This window comes from Ischnura elegans, chromosome 7 (genome assembly GCF_921293095.1).
Source record: "Ischnura elegans chromosome 7, ioIscEleg1.1, whole genome shotgun sequence".
Lineage (NCBI taxonomy): Eukaryota > Metazoa > Arthropoda > Insecta > Odonata > Coenagrionidae > Ischnura > Ischnura elegans.
The window spans coordinates 63,477,642-63,497,792 of NC_060252.1; the positions used below are offsets into that span (position 1 = coordinate 63,477,642).

At 38.2% G+C, this 20,151-nt stretch overlaps 1 protein-coding gene across 1 annotated transcript in view; it reads right to left on the bottom strand.

Moving 5' to 3' along the window:
* Positions 1–5,351: 5,351 nt before the first annotated feature.
* LOC124162987 (nose resistant to fluoxetine protein 6-like) overlaps positions 5,352–20,151 on the bottom strand; it is a 90,532-nt gene continuing 75,732 nt past the window's right edge. The window contains exons 10-13 of the mRNA XM_046539770.1: positions 18,361–18,550; positions 15,125–15,267; positions 13,536–13,647; positions 5,352–7,848 (exon numbers count right to left, since the gene is read on the bottom strand). Coding sequence (XP_046395726.1) covers positions 7,673–7,848; positions 13,536–13,647; positions 15,125–15,267; positions 18,361–18,550 — 621 coding nt within the window. The 3' untranslated portion in view covers positions 5,352–7,672. The remainder of the gene's footprint in view (positions 7,849–13,535; positions 13,648–15,124; positions 15,268–18,360; positions 18,551–20,151) is intronic.

The following is a 20,151-nucleotide window of genomic DNA, read 5'->3' on the forward strand; positions in this document are numbered from 1 at the left end:
CGAGCTCCATATCACCAATTTTAGTTTGGCCATTGTCCATAGAAAGGCATGTTTGTGAAACCTTTATTCATGTCCCTTTGTCATTTGAAATTCAACGTGCATATTAAACAGGGATTTGCCCGATTTTTTTAATCCCTAAATACGCGGTTTAGGGCACATTGTGAGAACTCTTTGTGGATTTTCCACCTTCTATTTTCAATCCATTGCAGTGTTTTATCCATCGCTTGCAGCATGCGAAATTTAATTTATCTCTTTTGTAAATATGAGTATTCAGAGAAAATAAAGCTTTATTTCGGCTTTTCTAGAAAGAACACACACATTCCGCCAGCCTCGTCGATATTTTTAATCATTAAAAATCGCTTTATCCGATTGTTTGAGCATGCCTACTGTGTTCCATTCATTGCCATCAATTTTACCAGGGAATCCTCCGAACTTAAAGGATTAACCTCATCTCTCCATTAGCTTTGTTTACCAGTGAGTGTTACCGAAAGCAAAGTGGACCAAGAATTGACGAGAACACGTTTGCATGCATCTAGAGGTTTTCCAAAATTTTCCTCCCCGAATCTGATCCATAGTTCAGGTCTAATATTGGCTAATGCCTTTAAGCATTAAAAGCAGCGCTCCGATGCCGCGGAGCGATTTTAAACACTCTTCAGAAATTGGGGCGTACAAGTTAGTCATATCTTTGAATGAAGTGTACTTGAACATCTTGATAAACTGACCGTTCGTTCTCTGGCGCGTTTTGTGGTAACGATTATGGAGATTTGGGGTAATTCAGGTGACTTTTCTAGTACGCTTGCTTCTTGCAACTAAGTCCTTCATATTTAGGGTCCTTTTTTCTACTCTTACATGATCATTTCCAACCCTATCTGATGAAGACATATTTCGATCCAAAATATTCTTTACTCTTAGCAGAACGCAACTCCTCGTATTTATAATTTTACCGAGGTTTGGCATTCAAAGTAACCTAAAAATATTGCTTTCAAATTGCTTTCAATGAAAATTAGTATTGATTAGGTACACAAAAATAGAAATAATCATTTCCTTGTGAGTTTCTGAGGCTTAATAATTTCAAACTCTCTCAATTTTTATGTGTGGAAACAGTGATATAGGCTATGTGCGTAACTTGAGTGGAATTTAGTGAAATTAATTATTTTTCTGACAAATACAGTTATTACCTGTCTTTTCAACGGTGTTAGTTGAGTGATTGGATAAAACCCTTCTTTATGTGCGTCAATATTAAACATAAATTATTTATAGATGATATTTTCTCTTCGAGCCGTTAACATTCGAGGTTTGGCTTATCTTTCCCAGAGGATTCACGACCTACGAAGAGACTACCTTCCAGGCATGAGTTCCCGCGACCTTCTGATGGGCTGTCACTTTTTCACTTCACCACCATAGAGGTATGTATTTATTTTTTGTAGCCTCAGAAATTACTCGTGTGTTGATACTGGATCCTATAGGTATACCCAAGATTTATATTTTGAAATATATATTCATCGTAATTTTTTATGCTTATTTGCAATACGAATCCACATTGAATGAGCTATTAACACGTATGAAATCAATGGTTTGCGAGTTCTTTTGGTGGAATGGTGGCATGATAGATTCAAAAATAAACTTGGTTGTATGACACGTTTCATTAAAAACTCGACCGGTTTCGACCTTTTAAGGTCATTATCAAGAGGTGAACCTTGGACTTTTTTAAATTTATACTGTGTGGAATTCAACAAAATTTATTTTTGAGGTATTTACGCGCCTAAATGATCTTCCATGTTTCAGGTACTCATTTTAGAGTGATTTTTTTCGATCCCGAATGGTGCCGGTAGAAATTCGTTGCTGTCAATTTGAGCGCTTTGCTGCACGTGGTGTGAATTCGCGAGGTGTCCACCACGAGAATGAAACGAGAGAGGAGACCGCATCCACACTAAATGCAGGCATTACCGTCCACTCCGCGAAATTCCGGATTTAAACGCCCCTCGCTAAGTGGGCCCGGTGTCAAATTTCGGGTGGCGAACTAGGCTATCGGCAAGTGCGGGCGGAAATCGACAAATGAGAACCGCATAAATACGTGCCTCTACGCGATCCCGAGAGGGGTTCTAATTTCAGCGGGCGAGGGGTCCGCTGCGCGCACGCGATATCGGACCAGGTCAGCGAGGAGCAGGTAATTAAGTGAACGCTAAAGGTTTCGCGAATTGCCATCGATCATTACGACCTCTTCCCCGCCGATTCCTTGCCGGCGGCTCGTGCAATCCTCTTTCCCTGATCTCTCAAAGTACCCCCTCATGCGGGAAATGGTCGGCCCCATCGTGGTTGGCCTAGGTGGCGGCGGGGTAGAGTAGAAAGGGTCGATTGTTAACCAAAGGTCGCGGGTTCGAGTCTCACCTCCCCATCCATACCCCTCGGAGCCAAATTATGATCCCCCCCTTCGGAAACTGATGCGGAATCTGCCCCTGTCCAGTGCAAGGGTATTTTTGATCGTTTATTTTCGAATGTTCATCGTAAGAGGTCAAAATTTCTGGTGGCTGTTTTCGGGGACACTGGTTTATGAAATTAAATAAAATTTAAAAATGGTTGGAATATGCTTGTTCGCTTATTTTTCACTATTATCATTTTTGGTAGTGTTTGAAATATTAAGAGTTTCGTTTTTTCAGTTTTCGATAGGTCGTTTGATTGTTAAACTAATCATTGCGACAAATGGACGTAATTAACCCTTTCTCAAATGATTCGATGACGTCACGAACAGATGCCGAATGCGTAAACTTTTCTCAACTAATTACTTGCCTCCTCTACAGCCCACGCGTGGTTTGCTGTTTTTTACACTTTTCTGGCCAATTCCTTCCCTCAATGGAAGGCTCTCCCTTAACGAGTAATTTAAACAGAAAGAATGAAAAGAATCTGGAATAACTTCATAGGCCATATCTTGAGACACGATGGTCTGATGAAGATTATCGTTGAGACGCAACGGGATGGCAAGAACGGAAAATAAAAGGCCTCCAATAAAATATATGAAAAAGGTGAAGAAGAAAGCGAAAGAGCAGGAATAAGTGAGTGGTAAAAGTTTAACGGATCGGGGAATTGAGTGGAAAAGTGCGTTAAACAAGTCTTTGAATTTTTGACGAATTATGCTGGTACATTCTAATTGCTTCTTTTTATACACCATATATTTCATTTTATTCTTAATTTACGATACCTGCCTTTCAACACATTTATTAAAATGTGCGCTCTTAGAAGTGCTCGAATTCATCGACTACAAGATTACGCGCCGAATGTGATATGCTCTCAAGCAAAACGAAATTAAGTATTTTTGGCATTATTTTCAGAATGAAAATGAATTAAAATTAGTAGTTCCCTGTAGAAAAATATCAATTCTAGTAATTAAAGTAGTAAGTAAATAAATTATCCCCTCCATCATCGTGATCATCGGTCAATAATCCTTAGATTGGTTTGACGCAGCTCTCCACTCAATTCTCCTATCTGCTTATCTTTTCACACCTACGTATGTCTTATTTTTTACATCCGTTCTCACCTATTTCATGCGAGGTCTTCCTTTCCGTTCTTGCCATCAACTTGTCCCTCGACTATTGCCCTCATCAGGTCATCATGTCTCAAGATATGGCCTATAAGGTTGTTACATCTTCTTGTCAAGGTTTTCATGAGACTCTTCTGTCCTTCATAGTACTTCCTCATTACTAACTCGGTCGATCCATTTGATCCTCATCATTCTTCTGTTGCATCACATTTCGAAGGCCTTTACCCATGATTTCTTGACGTTAAAAGGGCTCTATATTAAATTATTTCCCGGGCAATGTGTGGTTGCAATCATCAAAGTATAAATTACCTCTAGTAGTAAACTAGTCTACCCCCCAACGGCGTTCCATCTACTGGCTTTTTCCATGGGAAAAATGAACGGGGAAAAATATAATCCCTCGGGTTAAGACTTCAAAAGCAGGCGACTGCGTGTGCGGTCAGGGCCGGAGCATTGGGCAGCAGTCCAGGGCACCCAAATTTCAAGAGGCGTGTCCGACCATACGGCACATCGAAAACTCGGACGAAAAGATGGAGAAGTCTCCAGCATAAGTTTCTCGAATTTTCTGAGGAGTTCTTGGGAAATTTTCGGCCGTGGGCGAGGTTTTTGGGTAGAGGGGCCTGTCCATCATGAAGTGGGTGGTTCCCCCTCAGGGCAGGAGGAAAGTGAATGGACATACAGCGAAACGTTTTGCCCTCGACGCCGAAAAACTTCTTGACGCACGGTCTGCTCAGGTTGACGTTGATCAAACTTCATTTGCTGGCTATTTGGGAAGGGAGCTGCCAGCGGCTGGGAGAAAGGTTCAGTGAGAAGCTAAATGCTTGCGAGATTGAGCTGTGGATGAAGAGATTTTCCCAACTGAAATATGCTAGAACGTCCTGTTTTGAGAGTTAATTTATAAGTCTTTAAAATTTACTGAATCACTTAGTTTAGTAAATATTGAAGAATACGTTCGTAAAAATTGTCCTAAATTCAGTGCTGTAGTTGGGCCGCTACGAGCTGGTACGGCGTAACCCTTAAAATCCAAACTCGCTTTAAGCGTACCGGTTAAACTACCTTTTTAAATCTGTAAAAAATAGTTCTACTGTAAATTTTCCAATGGATTTCAGAAAGAAAAATCGGAAATGATTATTTGCTTGTTCTGAGTTATACCGTGGCACAACTCGGAACTAATATAAGAGTTGTTGTTTGACATTTCAATCGCGGCCGGATGAATAATACACGTTTAGCCGTTGGCAAATTTTGGTGAGTACCTACCGCCTAATTTTTTCCCAACTACAGCACTGTCTAAATTGAATTACTTCTCGAGAGCTAATTGTGATGAAAATCATCGAAGTGTAAGTCCACTCATATTTTATGATCCTGAGCGGCTATCGGACAACAGATGTGGATTCGTAAAAAGATGAGTTAAAAAGAATTTATATTTTTCTTATGCATGGTAATTCTAATTTTCTAATGCCCTAATTTTCAATTTTTCCTCTATGGCGAATAAATATTATCTTCAAAGTGAAATGATACAAAAATTTATTACTGTGTCGACTTAAATGACTGTAAAGATACTTTAGCAATACTTCACTAACTAAGGACTTAAACCAGCCCAGAGGATAGCTCAATAGCCCTTGGAAATAATTTTATAGTCTCCTGCAGTGGATGTGTATGAATACATTTTTGTATTATTAAAATTTACCACAACTTCTCGCCTTATACCTTTGGATTCAAATATTATCTTTCTCAAACAAACATAATTATGTGGGAATAATAAAACACATTTTCATGCAAAATAAGCAAATATATTTCACATAATTATAGCATTTTGCACTAATATTAATTAACTTACCGGTCACTTTATGCAGTCTTTCGAGATTCAACATTTTCCGGTATTGCAATAATGACACAACTAATGCAGCAATTCAGTCACGGAAAAAAAATAAAACGTCTTTGCCATTTTTGCTATGGACGAGATGAACCTTTCTCACTTAAGAGTTCAGACTCCAGCGGCATCCGCAAACAAGCCGCCGCCACCACACACGCATATTTGACTAGTTTAACGCTTTGCGAACTTCGTCGCCACCTCTCACGCCGATAAGAACAGTTACCAGTCCCTGTCGTTTCGGCATGTGCCTTACTTTCCGGCTAATAAAAGACGCTCTCTACTTAGGGAATAAACGGGGAAGTGAAAGATGAAAAATCGCTTTGCAACCCTCTGGAATTTTCCTATGTAAAATATAGGATGCATATGAAGCTGGAGAAGTCATTCTTTGAGAATGTGATGGGAATGAATGAATGAAAAACTCAATGAGCTAATTAGCTAAAACTCAACTATGGTAATCTAAGTTTGGGCAAATTCTTTGTTATCACAAGCACCTCTATTGCGACCAGATGGACTAAATTTTTGTCAATTTATCAGTAATTTCCTTTTTGGTGTAACTCAATGACTTTATCATTTTTTACCTTTAACAGGAATTTTTGCTTGTCTCTCCATCCTTGATATTCTAATCATCCCAATAGCTCAATTATCTGCAGCTTATTGGACCAATTTCGAACAGGTATTAAAAGAAAAAGATATAATCAGAAAATGGGGAATTTATGAATAGAAAAAGCTTATGTAAGTTACGTGAAAGTGGGATAAGTAAGGGGACAATTATATGGAGACCAGCTCTTTATGATGTAATAGTTATTTTACACATTGAAAGCAATTGTCTATTTCCAAACTTCTTCATTTCTTTCGACCCAGATTTCGACGCATAATACTATTTTCAAGGAAAGCCTTAAATATTCCATAATGTGCCGAATCTTGGGTCGGTAAAAATAAAAAAGTGTGGAAATAGAAAAATGCTTTCATTATGTTAAATATCAAATATTTCCGCCGAACTGCGACCAAAACTGTACCTTTTAATAGAAATAGCGGTAGGTCATTGTGAAGAATTTAGGAGATAAGAAGGAGAGTAAGGGCGTGATTGAGCGTACATTTTAGGGTTAGGGTATTTTGAAAACAGTGGTGGGAGGAAGGATATTAGGAAAACGAGGGAGGGGAGGAAGAGGATCGGATTCGTGGGTGGAATGAATAATAGTAGGCTTGTACGATGAGATTTTTTCCCAACGAATCGTTATGCAGAAGTTCTCGGGTTTTATTAAGGGTTTTGAGGTTCATTGTTGCCTACGTTTCGACTGAAGAGTAATTCATCGTCATCAGGGCTTCTCATGCTGCTTTGAGAGTCGTGCCCCATATACTTCCGACCAGTTGTCAGTAGTCCAAAGCTGATTAGTCAATCCGTTTTTATGATCGTGTTCCATATAGTACATGTAACCTGAAATTCTCACTCCGGCATGAGAATCCCATATGACGATGGAAATATCTTCCGTCGACGTCGACAGCCATGGACCTCGTCATCTGCAAGAAAGCCCGATAACTTTTCTGCATAATAGTAGGCTTTGTGCGGAGCTGAAGAGGCAGGGCTTATGTGGGAAGAGATATAGAACGGGGAGATAAGGAAAATGTGCCATGTAAACCTACCTTAAAACGGTAGATTCCTCATGGGTATAACATAATATTGTGTTTTAACTTCAAGTACCAAAGTCAACGAGGTGGAGCTGCTCCATCATGCACTGTAGAAAGAATAGTAATTTTCCACTCTTTTAGCAATTTGTTTTCGATACGCTGTATTCCATTTAGACTCGTAAATGATAGTGTACTAAAAATGTCTTCCTAATATTGTTTTTCTGATAGTAGGAAATTGCAATTCTTTATACAGAACATGTTGATATTGTGGTACCCTAGGACAGTGTTCCCTGCGTAATGAGTGCGTCTTATATGAGCCGAAATAGCGCGAGGTAACTCAGTGGAACTTTCAACCGGCGCAAACTTCGACGAGGCGAGGGGTAAAAAAACTGCGTGTGTACACAAAGACACTCGTCTCACGGAACTGCGTGCTTCCGTGCATCCTACGTGGCTACTCCGAGCACGCCTTCCGTCTTCAAGTCCGAGATCCATGCATGTATTCCCAACGGCGGAATTGTCTTTGCCGAGGACTTCTTTAGGCACACCACACGTCCGGGAAACAGTGTCGTCACTGCCTGAATGCAGGGAAGACAAGTCTTTCAAATGATTTATCCTCGCTCCTAAATCCATCATGCGTGAAGCTAGTGCATGTCCTCGCTGCGGTTGCATGGCTCGAGCACGGCCACGGAAATATTCTTCCTCTGACGTCCGGACCCGCCTTCCAGCTCCTGGATTTGGTTGTTTAGATGTCCGCGGTGACCTCCGTTCGCGGCGCCTCCATCTTGCTTCCCTTCCAAATCGTCTTCATCTCTCGAACCTAAAAATAAAATATTTATTAAAATTGGATATAAAATAATTTCATCTGTATTCAACAAGGTATGTTGAAACGATTGAATAAGTTTAAGTAAATGAAACTTTTTGTTCACCAGCACACTTTTTAATGGCGAAAGTTAGTTACAACGAATGGCGACGCAAAGAGTCGTCAGCGCGTCAAATGAATACTGAATTTATATCAATAATTTATATAAATTCGACCCGATAATTACGCTATGCGTTGTGAATAAATTTTACCATAAAAAAGAATTTACAAAGTATACAAATGTTTGTTTACTTCAGTGGGAAATAAGTATCGATTGTAATACTCTTAATTTTATTTTTAATTACGTGGTTTCATTGATACTGTGACCCACTGATTTAACCCTAAGGCTAGTTCGAATACGTTAGGGTATTTCTTACCCCATAGCAAATCACAGGCATATAACAACACGTATTCAGGGTAGAGCGGGACAGGTAATTAATTATGGTTCCTTTCATCGTTACAGCTAATGCTGGCTAGTCACAAGAAGGTATTTCATTAATGATAGCAAGATCCGGCAATTAATTCATTAAATTCCGTTATCTAAAGCTAATAAAAATCAGAAAAAACGCCTAAGAATAACCAACTACAAATTTCATTCACCTCTAACATAAGCCTAGAAAAACATTAGGAGAGAACTATTTTTGGATGCTGAGGCTTTCATCAATCAATGCATATTGTTATGGTGCTTTGCGATATTTCTGATACCATGCAGTATATACATTGGTATAATAAGTAACGGATTCCAGTAATAAAATTCTCTGTTGTAGAGAACCCGTTTAATTAATCACTAAGTGTTCTTAAACCATGGCTACATTTTTGGCGTCCCTTTGAAATGAATGCCTCTGTTTCAGCACTACATCGATGAGCAGAGAATATTGCTGCGCTTTATCATAGCATATTTTAGCATTGGTTAATTTGCATTCTACTTTAAATGGCAACTCTAGGAAGCTCTCTCTGTACCACCATTCGTTGAAGTATTTTATTCTGAAAATGTTCATCAATTCGCTATTTTTATCTGGTTTTCATCTGCATATTTTTGGTGGAAAGATTGGATTTTTTTGTTTACTGACCGTTATCACTACGTGATTACTTTTTTTGCCTCGACGGCCCAAATGACTTATATCATTGGCCACAGGATAGACTTGGGGATAATCTTTAAACAGAGGTGCTTACTCGTTTTCTGTGGCATTAGCAAAGTTTTAAATGCCTGTTTTTCTGTTGTATGACATTGGTGTATCTTTTAATTCTTAAAAAGGTAATGATATTCGGATTGAAAGTCATTTTTGCACGCTGAATGAATGTTGATTTTTGAGGTAACTCTCGTCCTTCCAGTCCTGTGAATAATAAGACAACTGTACTTTTTTATTTAAATATTGGCCCATGATGAGGAATTAGCGGCAGTAATAGCTTATCAGTGAATTAAGCATAGTGATGTGGCTCGGATTTCATTGGAATAATATACCAACGGGGGAGAAGCATTCTTCATTAATTTAACTTTTTATCTACCAGTTACGGGGTAAAGGTATTACAAGCATCGGTAGTCTACTTTATTGATGAATTTGTAGACTGACATGTACATCTGTACAACTCAATATATTTTTTAAAACATGATTTGACCTGAAATAATTTATTTCGATATGATATTATTTTCTGTTCGGCATTACTTGTATTTAGATTGTCGCACGATTGGATGCATTTGAATGATTTTCCATACCCATTCCTGGCCAAATCATGCACGACGAGTCAAATGGCCGATTAACGTCATTGCTCAAAAGTGTAATTGGGCCAGAAAAGCGACAGGTCAAGCGGAATTGTCCACTTCCAAAATTTTATGGGAGATTAGGCATCTACTTTGCTATAAATTACTCAATTATTATTTCCCGCTGAAATAAACTAATTAATCAGTTTATCTTTTCAGCATTGTTTCTTTTTTGAAGCTATTTAGACTTCATTTATAGACCAAAACTAGGAATTACGAAATATGGAAGAAAAGTACCCATTGAATTTAACCAACCAGCAGTTAAGGATGGAAAAATTTAATCTGCCTCGAAATTTCGTATCGATGGACAATACTCAAGTGCGTTGTAGTGTATCCGATACAAAAAGTGTTTTTGCATTGGCTGATTTTTGTGCTGTTAATATAGGAACTTTTTATATTTCAGAGCTACCTCGCGGAAGCTTTTAATGCTAGATGAAGTGAACCGTCAGTTTAATTACAAATTGGAAGATTTAATGATATTTTGAATATTAAATGATATGGAGCCACTTTGGGCTAGTAAAATCTAAAAGCATATTGCAAATATACGAGTAAAGCAAAGCTCGTATAGCCTTCATAATTTATACCCATTCCCTTCAAAAAGGCACCGTTGCAATGGAATACTAGTATAAAATTAACCGTGAGAAGGGAAGCAGCTGAATTAGTAGGCTAGCCAGTTTTGCCACGATCATGAAAGATAGGCGCTATACGCTGAGTTCAGGGGAGATGAGAAATTGTGACTCTTTCGCCTTGTGTTAGGGTAACGTTCGAGTATTAAGTATTCAAGTCTTGGTGATGGGGTGTTACAAGTTTGTTTACTTAACCTTATGCGGGGGGATGATAACCTGATGTGGAATGGGGGGGCCATACCTTTGCTTACGTAAGACGGGAAGGTGTTACTCTTTTGTCGAGAAAGCTCGAATAAAACATTGGAGGGCTTCTCCTTCAATAAAATGTGAAGAGCAATGTTCGCCCATTCGAGTGCATGCTCATTTTCACAGTTCGGTTACCCTTATGCTCAAAGAAAATTTTTCTTCTAAGAACTCTCAGAAAGAAAGTAGCATTACGTACGGTGATAACGTTTTATTGATAGATACTCTAATAAATTTATCAATATTTTAATACAAATAGTAAAGTTTTAAAAACATATCGCTATTTTCATTGTAAGCATGATTAATTGCTAAGAAAATCGAGCGTGCACGCCTGAATTGAATTCTATTTAGCGCAAAATAGAATTTAATATTAGGTTTCCTTCATGTAAATCAATCATATTAAATAGAAAAATCTTGCGTAAGTATTTGGGGAGAGAGGTTGGCAAATTCTAATTCTTGCTTAAAAGTAGGGTAGAGAATCTCCTGAGACATCTCCAGTGGAGATGCCATATATAATTAGACTCTCTTTAGAGGGCACTACCGGAGAAATGAAGGCTATAAAATACCGAATCATTCATTAAAGGTCGTCAAAGACTGGATTCACTGCAGTTTTATTGAATTTCCTTGCGCTAAATAAATCTTCTTCAGGTCATGCATTGTCAAAATGCGAATTTTATGTTCTTTCAAACGTTGTGCCTCGATGTGAATCGTGATGCAGCGATTTGGAGTGGCCGCCATCTTTGGCTCTAATATTTCCAACGTGATTTTTAGCAACTCGAGAAGAGATGGCGAGTATTCTTTTTTTTAAGACCTCCACCGGTATGACTCATTAAAGTTGAATGGAGTAGAATCATGATAGCGCGATGGAAAAATGATATTTCCTGAACCTTCTCCTTTCCATATTGATTCCAATTACTTTCGCAGATGGCACTTATCCCTTATTTGGAATTCGTAAAACGTTTTACTGCGAAGCGTTTTTATTTCATAATTCATACATCACTGCTATTCAATGCATGTGACGTTTTATGAAAAAGATATTATCCCTCACCGTCTTGCGCTCAGTTATCGAAAGAACTGTAGTGCGATTTTCTGAGAGCTTAGGGTTGCAGATAGGGATGTAAAGAGTTTTGTAAAAATTCAGCCCGTTTAAGCTTATGGGTCACATTCTAGTTACAATTTCTTTCTAGATGCGATTTATCTACGCTATAAAACGTTTTTAGTAAAATGCTTTTTCTTATATAGCGAATTAGAATTATCTCCCTCGTCAGCATTGGAAAGCAATTCCTTAATTGCCGAGAAAATGTTGAAAAAATCTCATAGTTCCTCATTGGTATTCGCTCATCTCCCCAACCAATATTCATTCTGTCTGTGTTAAATATACTTACATTATCTTAAAAACATTAAGGTATATTTGATAGGACCATGATTTGCAATTAGCTGTGCAAGAAATGGTTTAAATTTATGATTTAGGAATTTCAGTAATATCTGTAAAAAAAATTATCCTTAAACATTTACACCCGCAAAGCACCATTATTATAGAAATTTTGAAGGCGATACCTATAAGCATTGTCTAATTTTTAATAAAAATTCAACTTTTCTAACCCATTTTCCTGCCCAATTCTTCTTACGAATTTCATCTCTCGTTAATTCTCGTATCTTACCTCCTATTGGGTGGCTTTGACGAGGCTCAAATTATGTAGTGTCTTACCTAATACATTCAAATAGCACTGTAGTGAATTATATAATCCATGCGTGCCCATTTTTAGTGTTTAGACCGTTCGTGATACATGCATTCCTATCAAAGCTAAACGGGAAGATACATGGTTTAAGCAGGAGAATCTTCTAGCCTCCGTTCGGGTGATGAGATCAGTGATTACCGACATTTTAACGGAACAGTTTTTCATCGTTTTCTGGGATAGTGTGGTGAAAAAGGCCATTGAAATCTGGCTAATAAATAAGCTTTCAATCGTGACACAGGATTCCTGACTTGTGACACCCATCCCATTGTGAAATTGTCTCATCGTGACACATCTAAGGAAAACCTGGGGAACTCGATCATAAGATTAATTGACCAATCAACTTCGTACTTGCACTAGAGGGGTTGTATACAGTCCGACCAAATTCAAACTGGAATGAGAGCCCCTGATGACGATGGTCAACATTTTCGTCGAACGTAAAAAAATTTACTTGGTGGGGATCGGGATGGTGTAGGTAGCTAGATTGTTGGCTTCCCACCCCGTGGGCTCGGGTTTAAATCCTGGTGGGTCAAAGAATTTTCAGAGAACGCCCGATCTTTGCTTGAATGATGTGTGTGGAGGCCATTTCAAGCGCAACACTACATCCGCCGGATTAGCCATGGTTCTCTTGGCGCCTTTCGTTAACGTCAGGCTAATGCTGACTCCGAGTTTCTCTCCACCCTTCCTTACCTACCCTCCCCTCATGGAGCAGATGACCACAGCTATCGGCCGCCTCCTCCAAATACCATACCATACCTCGACCTGGCGAGCTTTTTCGTCGAAACATCGGCAGTCGTGGACCTCATCACCCGGACGGAAGCCCTGGAACTCTTCTGCATAAACATTCGATGAAAAAGGCTCATCGTGTGCGTCATAAGTTTAACTGAAGGAACCCAGGAAGTGGCCATAAACCGAGGCAGGAATAGCTTAAAGATACCACTGCTCCCAGTTTCTCAGAATACTCGCTTCCTCTCCGAGCAGAATAATTTTTTCGAGCGCAAGAGAACGAGCGCTCACGACCCGCGAAAAGTTGCAAGTTAAGCATTGTCTGCGAGAGAGAGGGAGAAAGGTCGAAAATTTCTCCGGTAATTGAATTTCGGAGTGATATCTCGCCACGTGGGGGAAATTATTTACGAAGCCAACCAGAGGAAGTCTATGAGTGTGTGTGTGTGTGTGGAAAAGAGGCCTAATTCTCTTTGAACGACCCCGAGTGAGGGAAGGGAATAAAAAAAATAAGAAAAGAAGATGTGGAGGCAACAGGGATATATATTGGGTACTTACCTCCTCCCCCGAGGATAATCTTCTCGAGTCCAATAATCGGAGATTCGAAGAGTAGAGTCAGCACGAACGAGGCGCCGAAGGAGAGGACTATGTCGCCGGCTGAGAGCCAGATCTGAGAACGAAGAGAAAAATCGATGAGTGGTACCAAGGAGGGGAAAAATTCATGAAACATCGCGTTAAGAAAGAATGATCGCCCTGACCCTTTTAACATCGGATCGTATCCGTCATATTTTTTTGATGTTACCTCCGGCTTACGCTGTTCCACCTCCTCCCCCTCGCGATAACGTCCTAATATCCAGCGAAGCCCCCGTCACAAGGTTCCATGTGTAATTCGTAAATATAGAGCTCCCGAAAGGGGAAATTTTTTTTTAGGATTAAGGCCATCAAAAGATTCATGGCGTCATTAAAGCGTGAAATTGGGCTTATTACTCTATTCCATTGAAGTATCGGGGACATGAACGAATTTTGAAAGGCGCGAATTTGAGAAAAAGTCTATAATAGCAAATATTATTTCTATATAGTATCCCCATACTGCTTATAAACTGCGTGAGTTTATAGTTTTGAAAGTAATGTTTATCAGAGTAACGAATTTGCTTCCATGAAAAGTCATAAATTTATTAGGCTTGTAAATATGTGAGAATATATATATGACTTTACGTCTTATCCTCATTTTTACGGTCAATTATAATGTAGCTGTTACTTGGTTTACCATTCTTTTGTTAGGTGAAAATTAAAGGTGATGTGGATAAATATGTCTCTCCATCTCATTGAATGCATTGTCTTAAGAAATGCTTCTTTTTTAATTTGTGAGGAAATTATTTTTCTAACTTTATTGTGGTTCCGTAAATTCTCGTGTTGACAATACTTTATCATTTAAATTTAACGACTTGATAGGTATTTTTGCGGCACTCTGGGTCACGTAGGTAATTAATATCTCATTTTCATGCCAGAATGTGAGTATATTCATGGTAAGAGTAGAAATAAGAGTGAGCTTATACTGAAAAATTTAGTACCAGTTCCTTACCTCATAAAGAATTAGTACTAAAATTTTCATCAGTGGAAAACTTCAAAAAGAATTTTTCCTCGTATGTAATGAGAATTTCACCTTTAATTCCTTGTCTTCGTGGTAATGAAAACTTCAGAGAATGAATGATTGGCTCAATAAAGTATGTATGAGAAAATTGGGACAGAAGCAAGAACTTTCTTTTTCAAATAGTGCCGTATCTATACATGAGGATTCAGAAAAAGAGTCCGGAAGTTATAATTTTCCCTTTGATTAATTTAATTAACTCTTAGGAACTGAAGCAATGATGAAACCCATTAGATTACATAGGACAACTTCCCTAGTTGTAACAATTTATGGGCACAGACCTTTGAAACTAAATATTATGCAGTTAATATTGATACTATGACAAGGATTCGAGTTTGCATTTTTTATTTCGTATGAAATGAGGAAAAATTAACTAAGGCCACAGTACTCGTTACCTTTCCAATTCTTGTCATCTGAAAATATGAATTGGAATTTAAAGTGAACTCTTAGTTTTTTTAATGGAATCTGGAAAATTTTAGAGATATTATTTGCCACTTACCAAGTGATATATGGAGCCGTAGTATGGACTTCGAGCAGAGGCAACCGTGTACAGCTGGAGGGCGCCATGTGAGAGAAACGCGCAGTAGGTCATTCTGCTGAGAGTAATGATCGGAGGCCACACCAAGAACGGCTTCAGGAAGTCTTTTCGGTCGCAAAGGACATTGGAAAATTAAATAAAAGATAAATCGTAAGTATATTTGTTAAATAAATTTGGGCAGCACTCTCACTCCACGGAATTAAAATAAAAGTTACTATTTAAAAATGCTTTCATTTAATCTATAATAATCTAATCTAATCTAATCTATTTAATACTCTCAAAACGTTGTAACATAACATAAACAAGCCACCATGTTGTTTGTATGTAATTTCAAACTAACAATGGTAGTGAGGGACGGGGAGATTGTTGTGAAGGGAAAAAGGGCAGTCGTGTATGGAGAGAAGGAGGAGGCAGACGTGTTGAAAAGAAAGATCGGGAGAAAGACTAAAGTAGCGGTGTATTGAGAGAGCAGAGGAAGAGATACGGCAGAATTCAAGATCGGCAGGGAGAAGAAGAGAACGCAGAGAAAAGGAGGCGCCTACGAGAGGAGAAGAGAACGGGAGGAAAGGGATACGAAGAACTCAAGATCCACAATGGTGCAGTACATGGCGGTGGTTCAGTGAGTGGTAGTACAAAATATAAATGGGATTGTGATAATCATGGTGGCTTTTTGATGTTGGTTTTTTTTTGCTCCCAAGTATTAAAATATAGAGCTGGTTTTTTGAATTGTACTAAAATTATTTGTTTGGTTAGTAGTGGATATAAAATAAAACGTTACAACGTCGAAAACGTTTCTTTTGATGCCATTTCTCCGTCTCCTCATTTTACGTAAGTTCCCTCATATACCTACTCATATTATTTTATTTGAAGACACTATCTTAAGAAATATTCAATCTTTTGATTGGTAATAAAATTCTTCTCCACTCTTTTCTGGCCATTATTTCGATTTCTCAAAACCTCACGTTGAAAATACTTTTACCTTTTAAAATGTAGCTACCTACTTGATCTAGGTACGTATAGGGCACTCTGGGTCACGCTATTATTTATTCCCTCATGCACTCATATTATTCCCTCATATACTGATGTTATTTTAGTCATTCTAACATTGTTTCACCATCAGATACATGGAAGATGTAACACGTAACAGGTTTTTAGAGCTGCAGATTAATTTTTGTTTACCACAGTGAAATATAGTGAACTTTCCCTGCTCCCCGTGCTTAATTTAATGCTTATGCGTGATTATTATGCCAGCCGAATTTATAAAAAATTTCAGCAAAATGATACCTATCCCAATTCTAATTCCTGAATTTTTTATTAAAAATGTTCTTTTTCAAATTAACGATAGGTACTAAAAAATCTGCTTCCACTGAAAGTCTGTTTACGCTACGGTAATTTTATCGTAGTATACCGGGATAACCTACTGATCCAATTATATTTTGAGTATATAAGGCTTAATCAATGCCTACATATGTTTCGCCCTTAAAAATCACCGTGCTATGAATGAGATCTCACCGCTCACCAATTAACTCTCTCCTAAACTATGAGGTAATAGAATCAAATTAGCCTGCAAACCGAGTCATGCGTTCTCACCCATTTCCTATAATGGGAATTGATGTAGAAAGGGAACACGATAGCCGTAATGCTTTACTAGATCTATCAATTAGCATTGGCATTGAATCAATAGTTGATGATGTTAAAGGCTTTTCTCCCTGTCAATCGGCGGCTGAATTTGACTGGTGGGAGTCAATAATTCTCGCTTTAATACCCATTAATATACTCTTCAGCATACAAGAACTTAATGGGTTCGTATACTGTGAGAGAAAATCCATAATGCAATTTAAAATCTTTCATAAATTTGGGATAACAATATCTTCAAACAATGGCCTCTCTCTCGTGGAACATATGAAAAAGTTCTTGCCTAAGTCAAGAGGAAAATATGTCGGCCAGATATTATTGATATCAAATAACTTTAAAGCAAAATTTTAATTCGACATATGCGTGAATTCTGTAAACCAGTATTATTGCATCACCGGAATATTCTATTTTTTAAGCTACTTTATCCACTTAAGTTTTTTATGCCTCAAGTTTTCAATGAATATGACAATTTCTACCGATTCAGGCGTGATATATTGGAAGTTCGGCGTAATGAAATGAAAGGTATTAGCACTTATCCCCAATAATTTAATGCGTACGACGCATTGTCCTGTCTTGTACCAGATTATGGCTCTGTGAGCTGAAACGCGTCGTTCGCATTTAATTATTTTGGAAAAGTTCCACTAACTTTCATTTATTTCAATAATGTGATGTCTGTTTGTTTCCCTTTTCTGATTTTATACTGCATTCGTGGATAGCATATCCCTATTTTGTAATTTTTTCACTGCAGAGTCTCATTCTGCATACCATTTATGCTCCATAGGACAATGTCTTAAATTATTATTATTTCCAATTTTTTGTTGAATCATTCTGGTCAGAGTACGGGTTATACCACGCATCTTCTCCTTTACAAATATTTAAAAATTTTCTGACGACACGGCATGTGTTCAATATTGCTGATTGTGGGACGAATATTTTTTTCGGCAGTCCAAGTGCATCTTTTAAACCTTGATATAGAGAGTGAGGCATTACTCCTTTGGTGGAGAATATTATTGGTACTATAAGGACTTCCTCGCATTTCCTTGGTATCGTAGTTTTCTCCATCAGATTTCGCATTTTTTTTATTCGTTCGTATCGGTTGAATTTATATTGTGAGTATTTGGAACTGCAATTTATATTAAGTAAGTTGCAGATCCGGTCTACTTTTGAGAATTTTGAATAACTTTGCCAATATATCTGTCAAAATACAACATTCAGAGGTCATTTTCAAGCATATTAACACCATAAATATTATAATGAATGGTGGAGGCTGATACTTTGTGAAATTCCATTATAGGGTATGAAGTAAAGATACTTTTCCACATAAATATTTATTAAAAAACGAGTCGATGTGTTTCACTGATAATTCTGCAAATGTGGCACCACTGATGATTGTCCTGATGATTTTTCAGTGCAGAGATACATGTTGATTCATTTTTTAGTAAACATTTATGTGGACCTGAGCAAAGTATCTTTACTTCATATCCTATCATAAGTATGATTTATTTAGTTATTATTACTAGTGGTAGTATTTTTTTATTTCTATTACTATGCTCTTCGCTTACCCCCGTTGCCCGTGGAGACGGCAATGATGATCCAACTGGTACCGATGCTCCACGTGATGCGATGGAAGGCTCCATAGAGTGCGGACTCGAGAGGGTCGTAAGGTCGGCCGGGGGAGTAGAACACCCAGGCGGAGAAAACTGTGCCCTCGATGCAGACCAAGGCTATCAGCCAACCAGCCCACACCACCAACTGCAACGAGGACATTTTCGTGAAAGAGAGTGAGAGAGAAGGAACGCAGCAATGTCTATCCGTTGCTCAGTGAAAACTTAGCAAGCCTTGGTAGCTGGAGAGTAAAGTCCTTACATGTGGCACAAAAGGTCGCGAGTTCGAGTCCCGCATGGGTAAATTTCCCCTATCCAAAGCATAGATAATCGTATACGTTTAATTATCAAGTTAAAAATACCGTTGTAAAAGATCAATGGTGCTATTTTCGGCGATACAGGAATAAATTAAGAAACTGTTACCCCATGTTATCTACAGAGTATAGAATACTTTGGGCAAGAGTTGGTCATGACAATATTTTCTTTTCATATTTCTTGTGGCACCAAATTTTAACTCCTCCATTTAAAGGTATTTCGCAATTCGAATACAAATGAGGAAATTGTTGATAATATGTTTGCGGTGATCTCACTTCTTTTTATGGTTAATTTTGGCAATACTCCATCCCCGGCCCCGCAAAAGTCTTAGCTGCATCACACTCTCCCAGGTAATCAGCGAGATGTAATGTACAACATCATGTCATTGTTAAATTTATTCAGAAATAATACGGAAGCTAAGAGTTTTATTCTTAATAGCTTTATACATAGATGATTTTCTCTGGGTTTTTAATTCCTTATGAGTAAAAATTACCCTTATTGAACGCCAAAGGATGCGATCCCCTTTGTTGTTACACCAAGGACCGTGTGATGCTCACCCACGAGTTACACATCCCTTGCTTGGAGAGAACTGTTGCTCGCACGTTTCCTCCAGAGCAATTTTCCACATCTTGAAGGGATTCTAAGAAATATTGAAAATATCCCTCATTACCAAAAAGTGTTGTATATTTCACTGCGAAATACACGCAAATGGCCAGCAAGATATGGAAGAGTGGAACTTCTGCCATTGGTGGCATAGTCATTCAATCGCAACATTAATCAGTTTTATTTAGTATCTACGATAAAACTGAAACTAAACATATCTTTTTAAAATAACAAGATGATACAGTAGCACATATCTACTACTCACGGGATGGTGGGAGCATGAGATCATGGCGTTACGAATGGTGCAGGTATTGCGTAGTGTACTGTGGGGTTTTCATTCTAATAATTGTATGCTTAATGTTGGATATACCTTCAGAAATTTAACTACGGGAACCGAAAATAACCATTTAGGAAGAGCCACAAGATTCACGCGTGCTTTAAAATGCTAATCCTTAGCGTCCCAGAGAGACCACAACTCCTAGAGGGCTATAACGGTCATGTCAGCGAAAGGATTAATGTTTACTGAAAAATCAAATAATCCATGTGGAAACAAACTAATCACAACCATCTCTGTCATCAATTAACCTAGTTACTAACACTTCAAATATAGCTGCCGTAGTTAATTTTTCTCAATTCAAGGTATAGCATCAGAAATGCAATTCATCATAAAATATTAACCATTATAGAGGAGCCACAAAATTCACGCGAACATTAAATGAGTTGGTTAATGATCCACGCAATCTTAGTGCTTAATGCTGCACCAAATAATCCATGATACCGTCAATGGAGGCCAATGCTAACAGCCACACGACCAACTGCAAGGAGGAATAT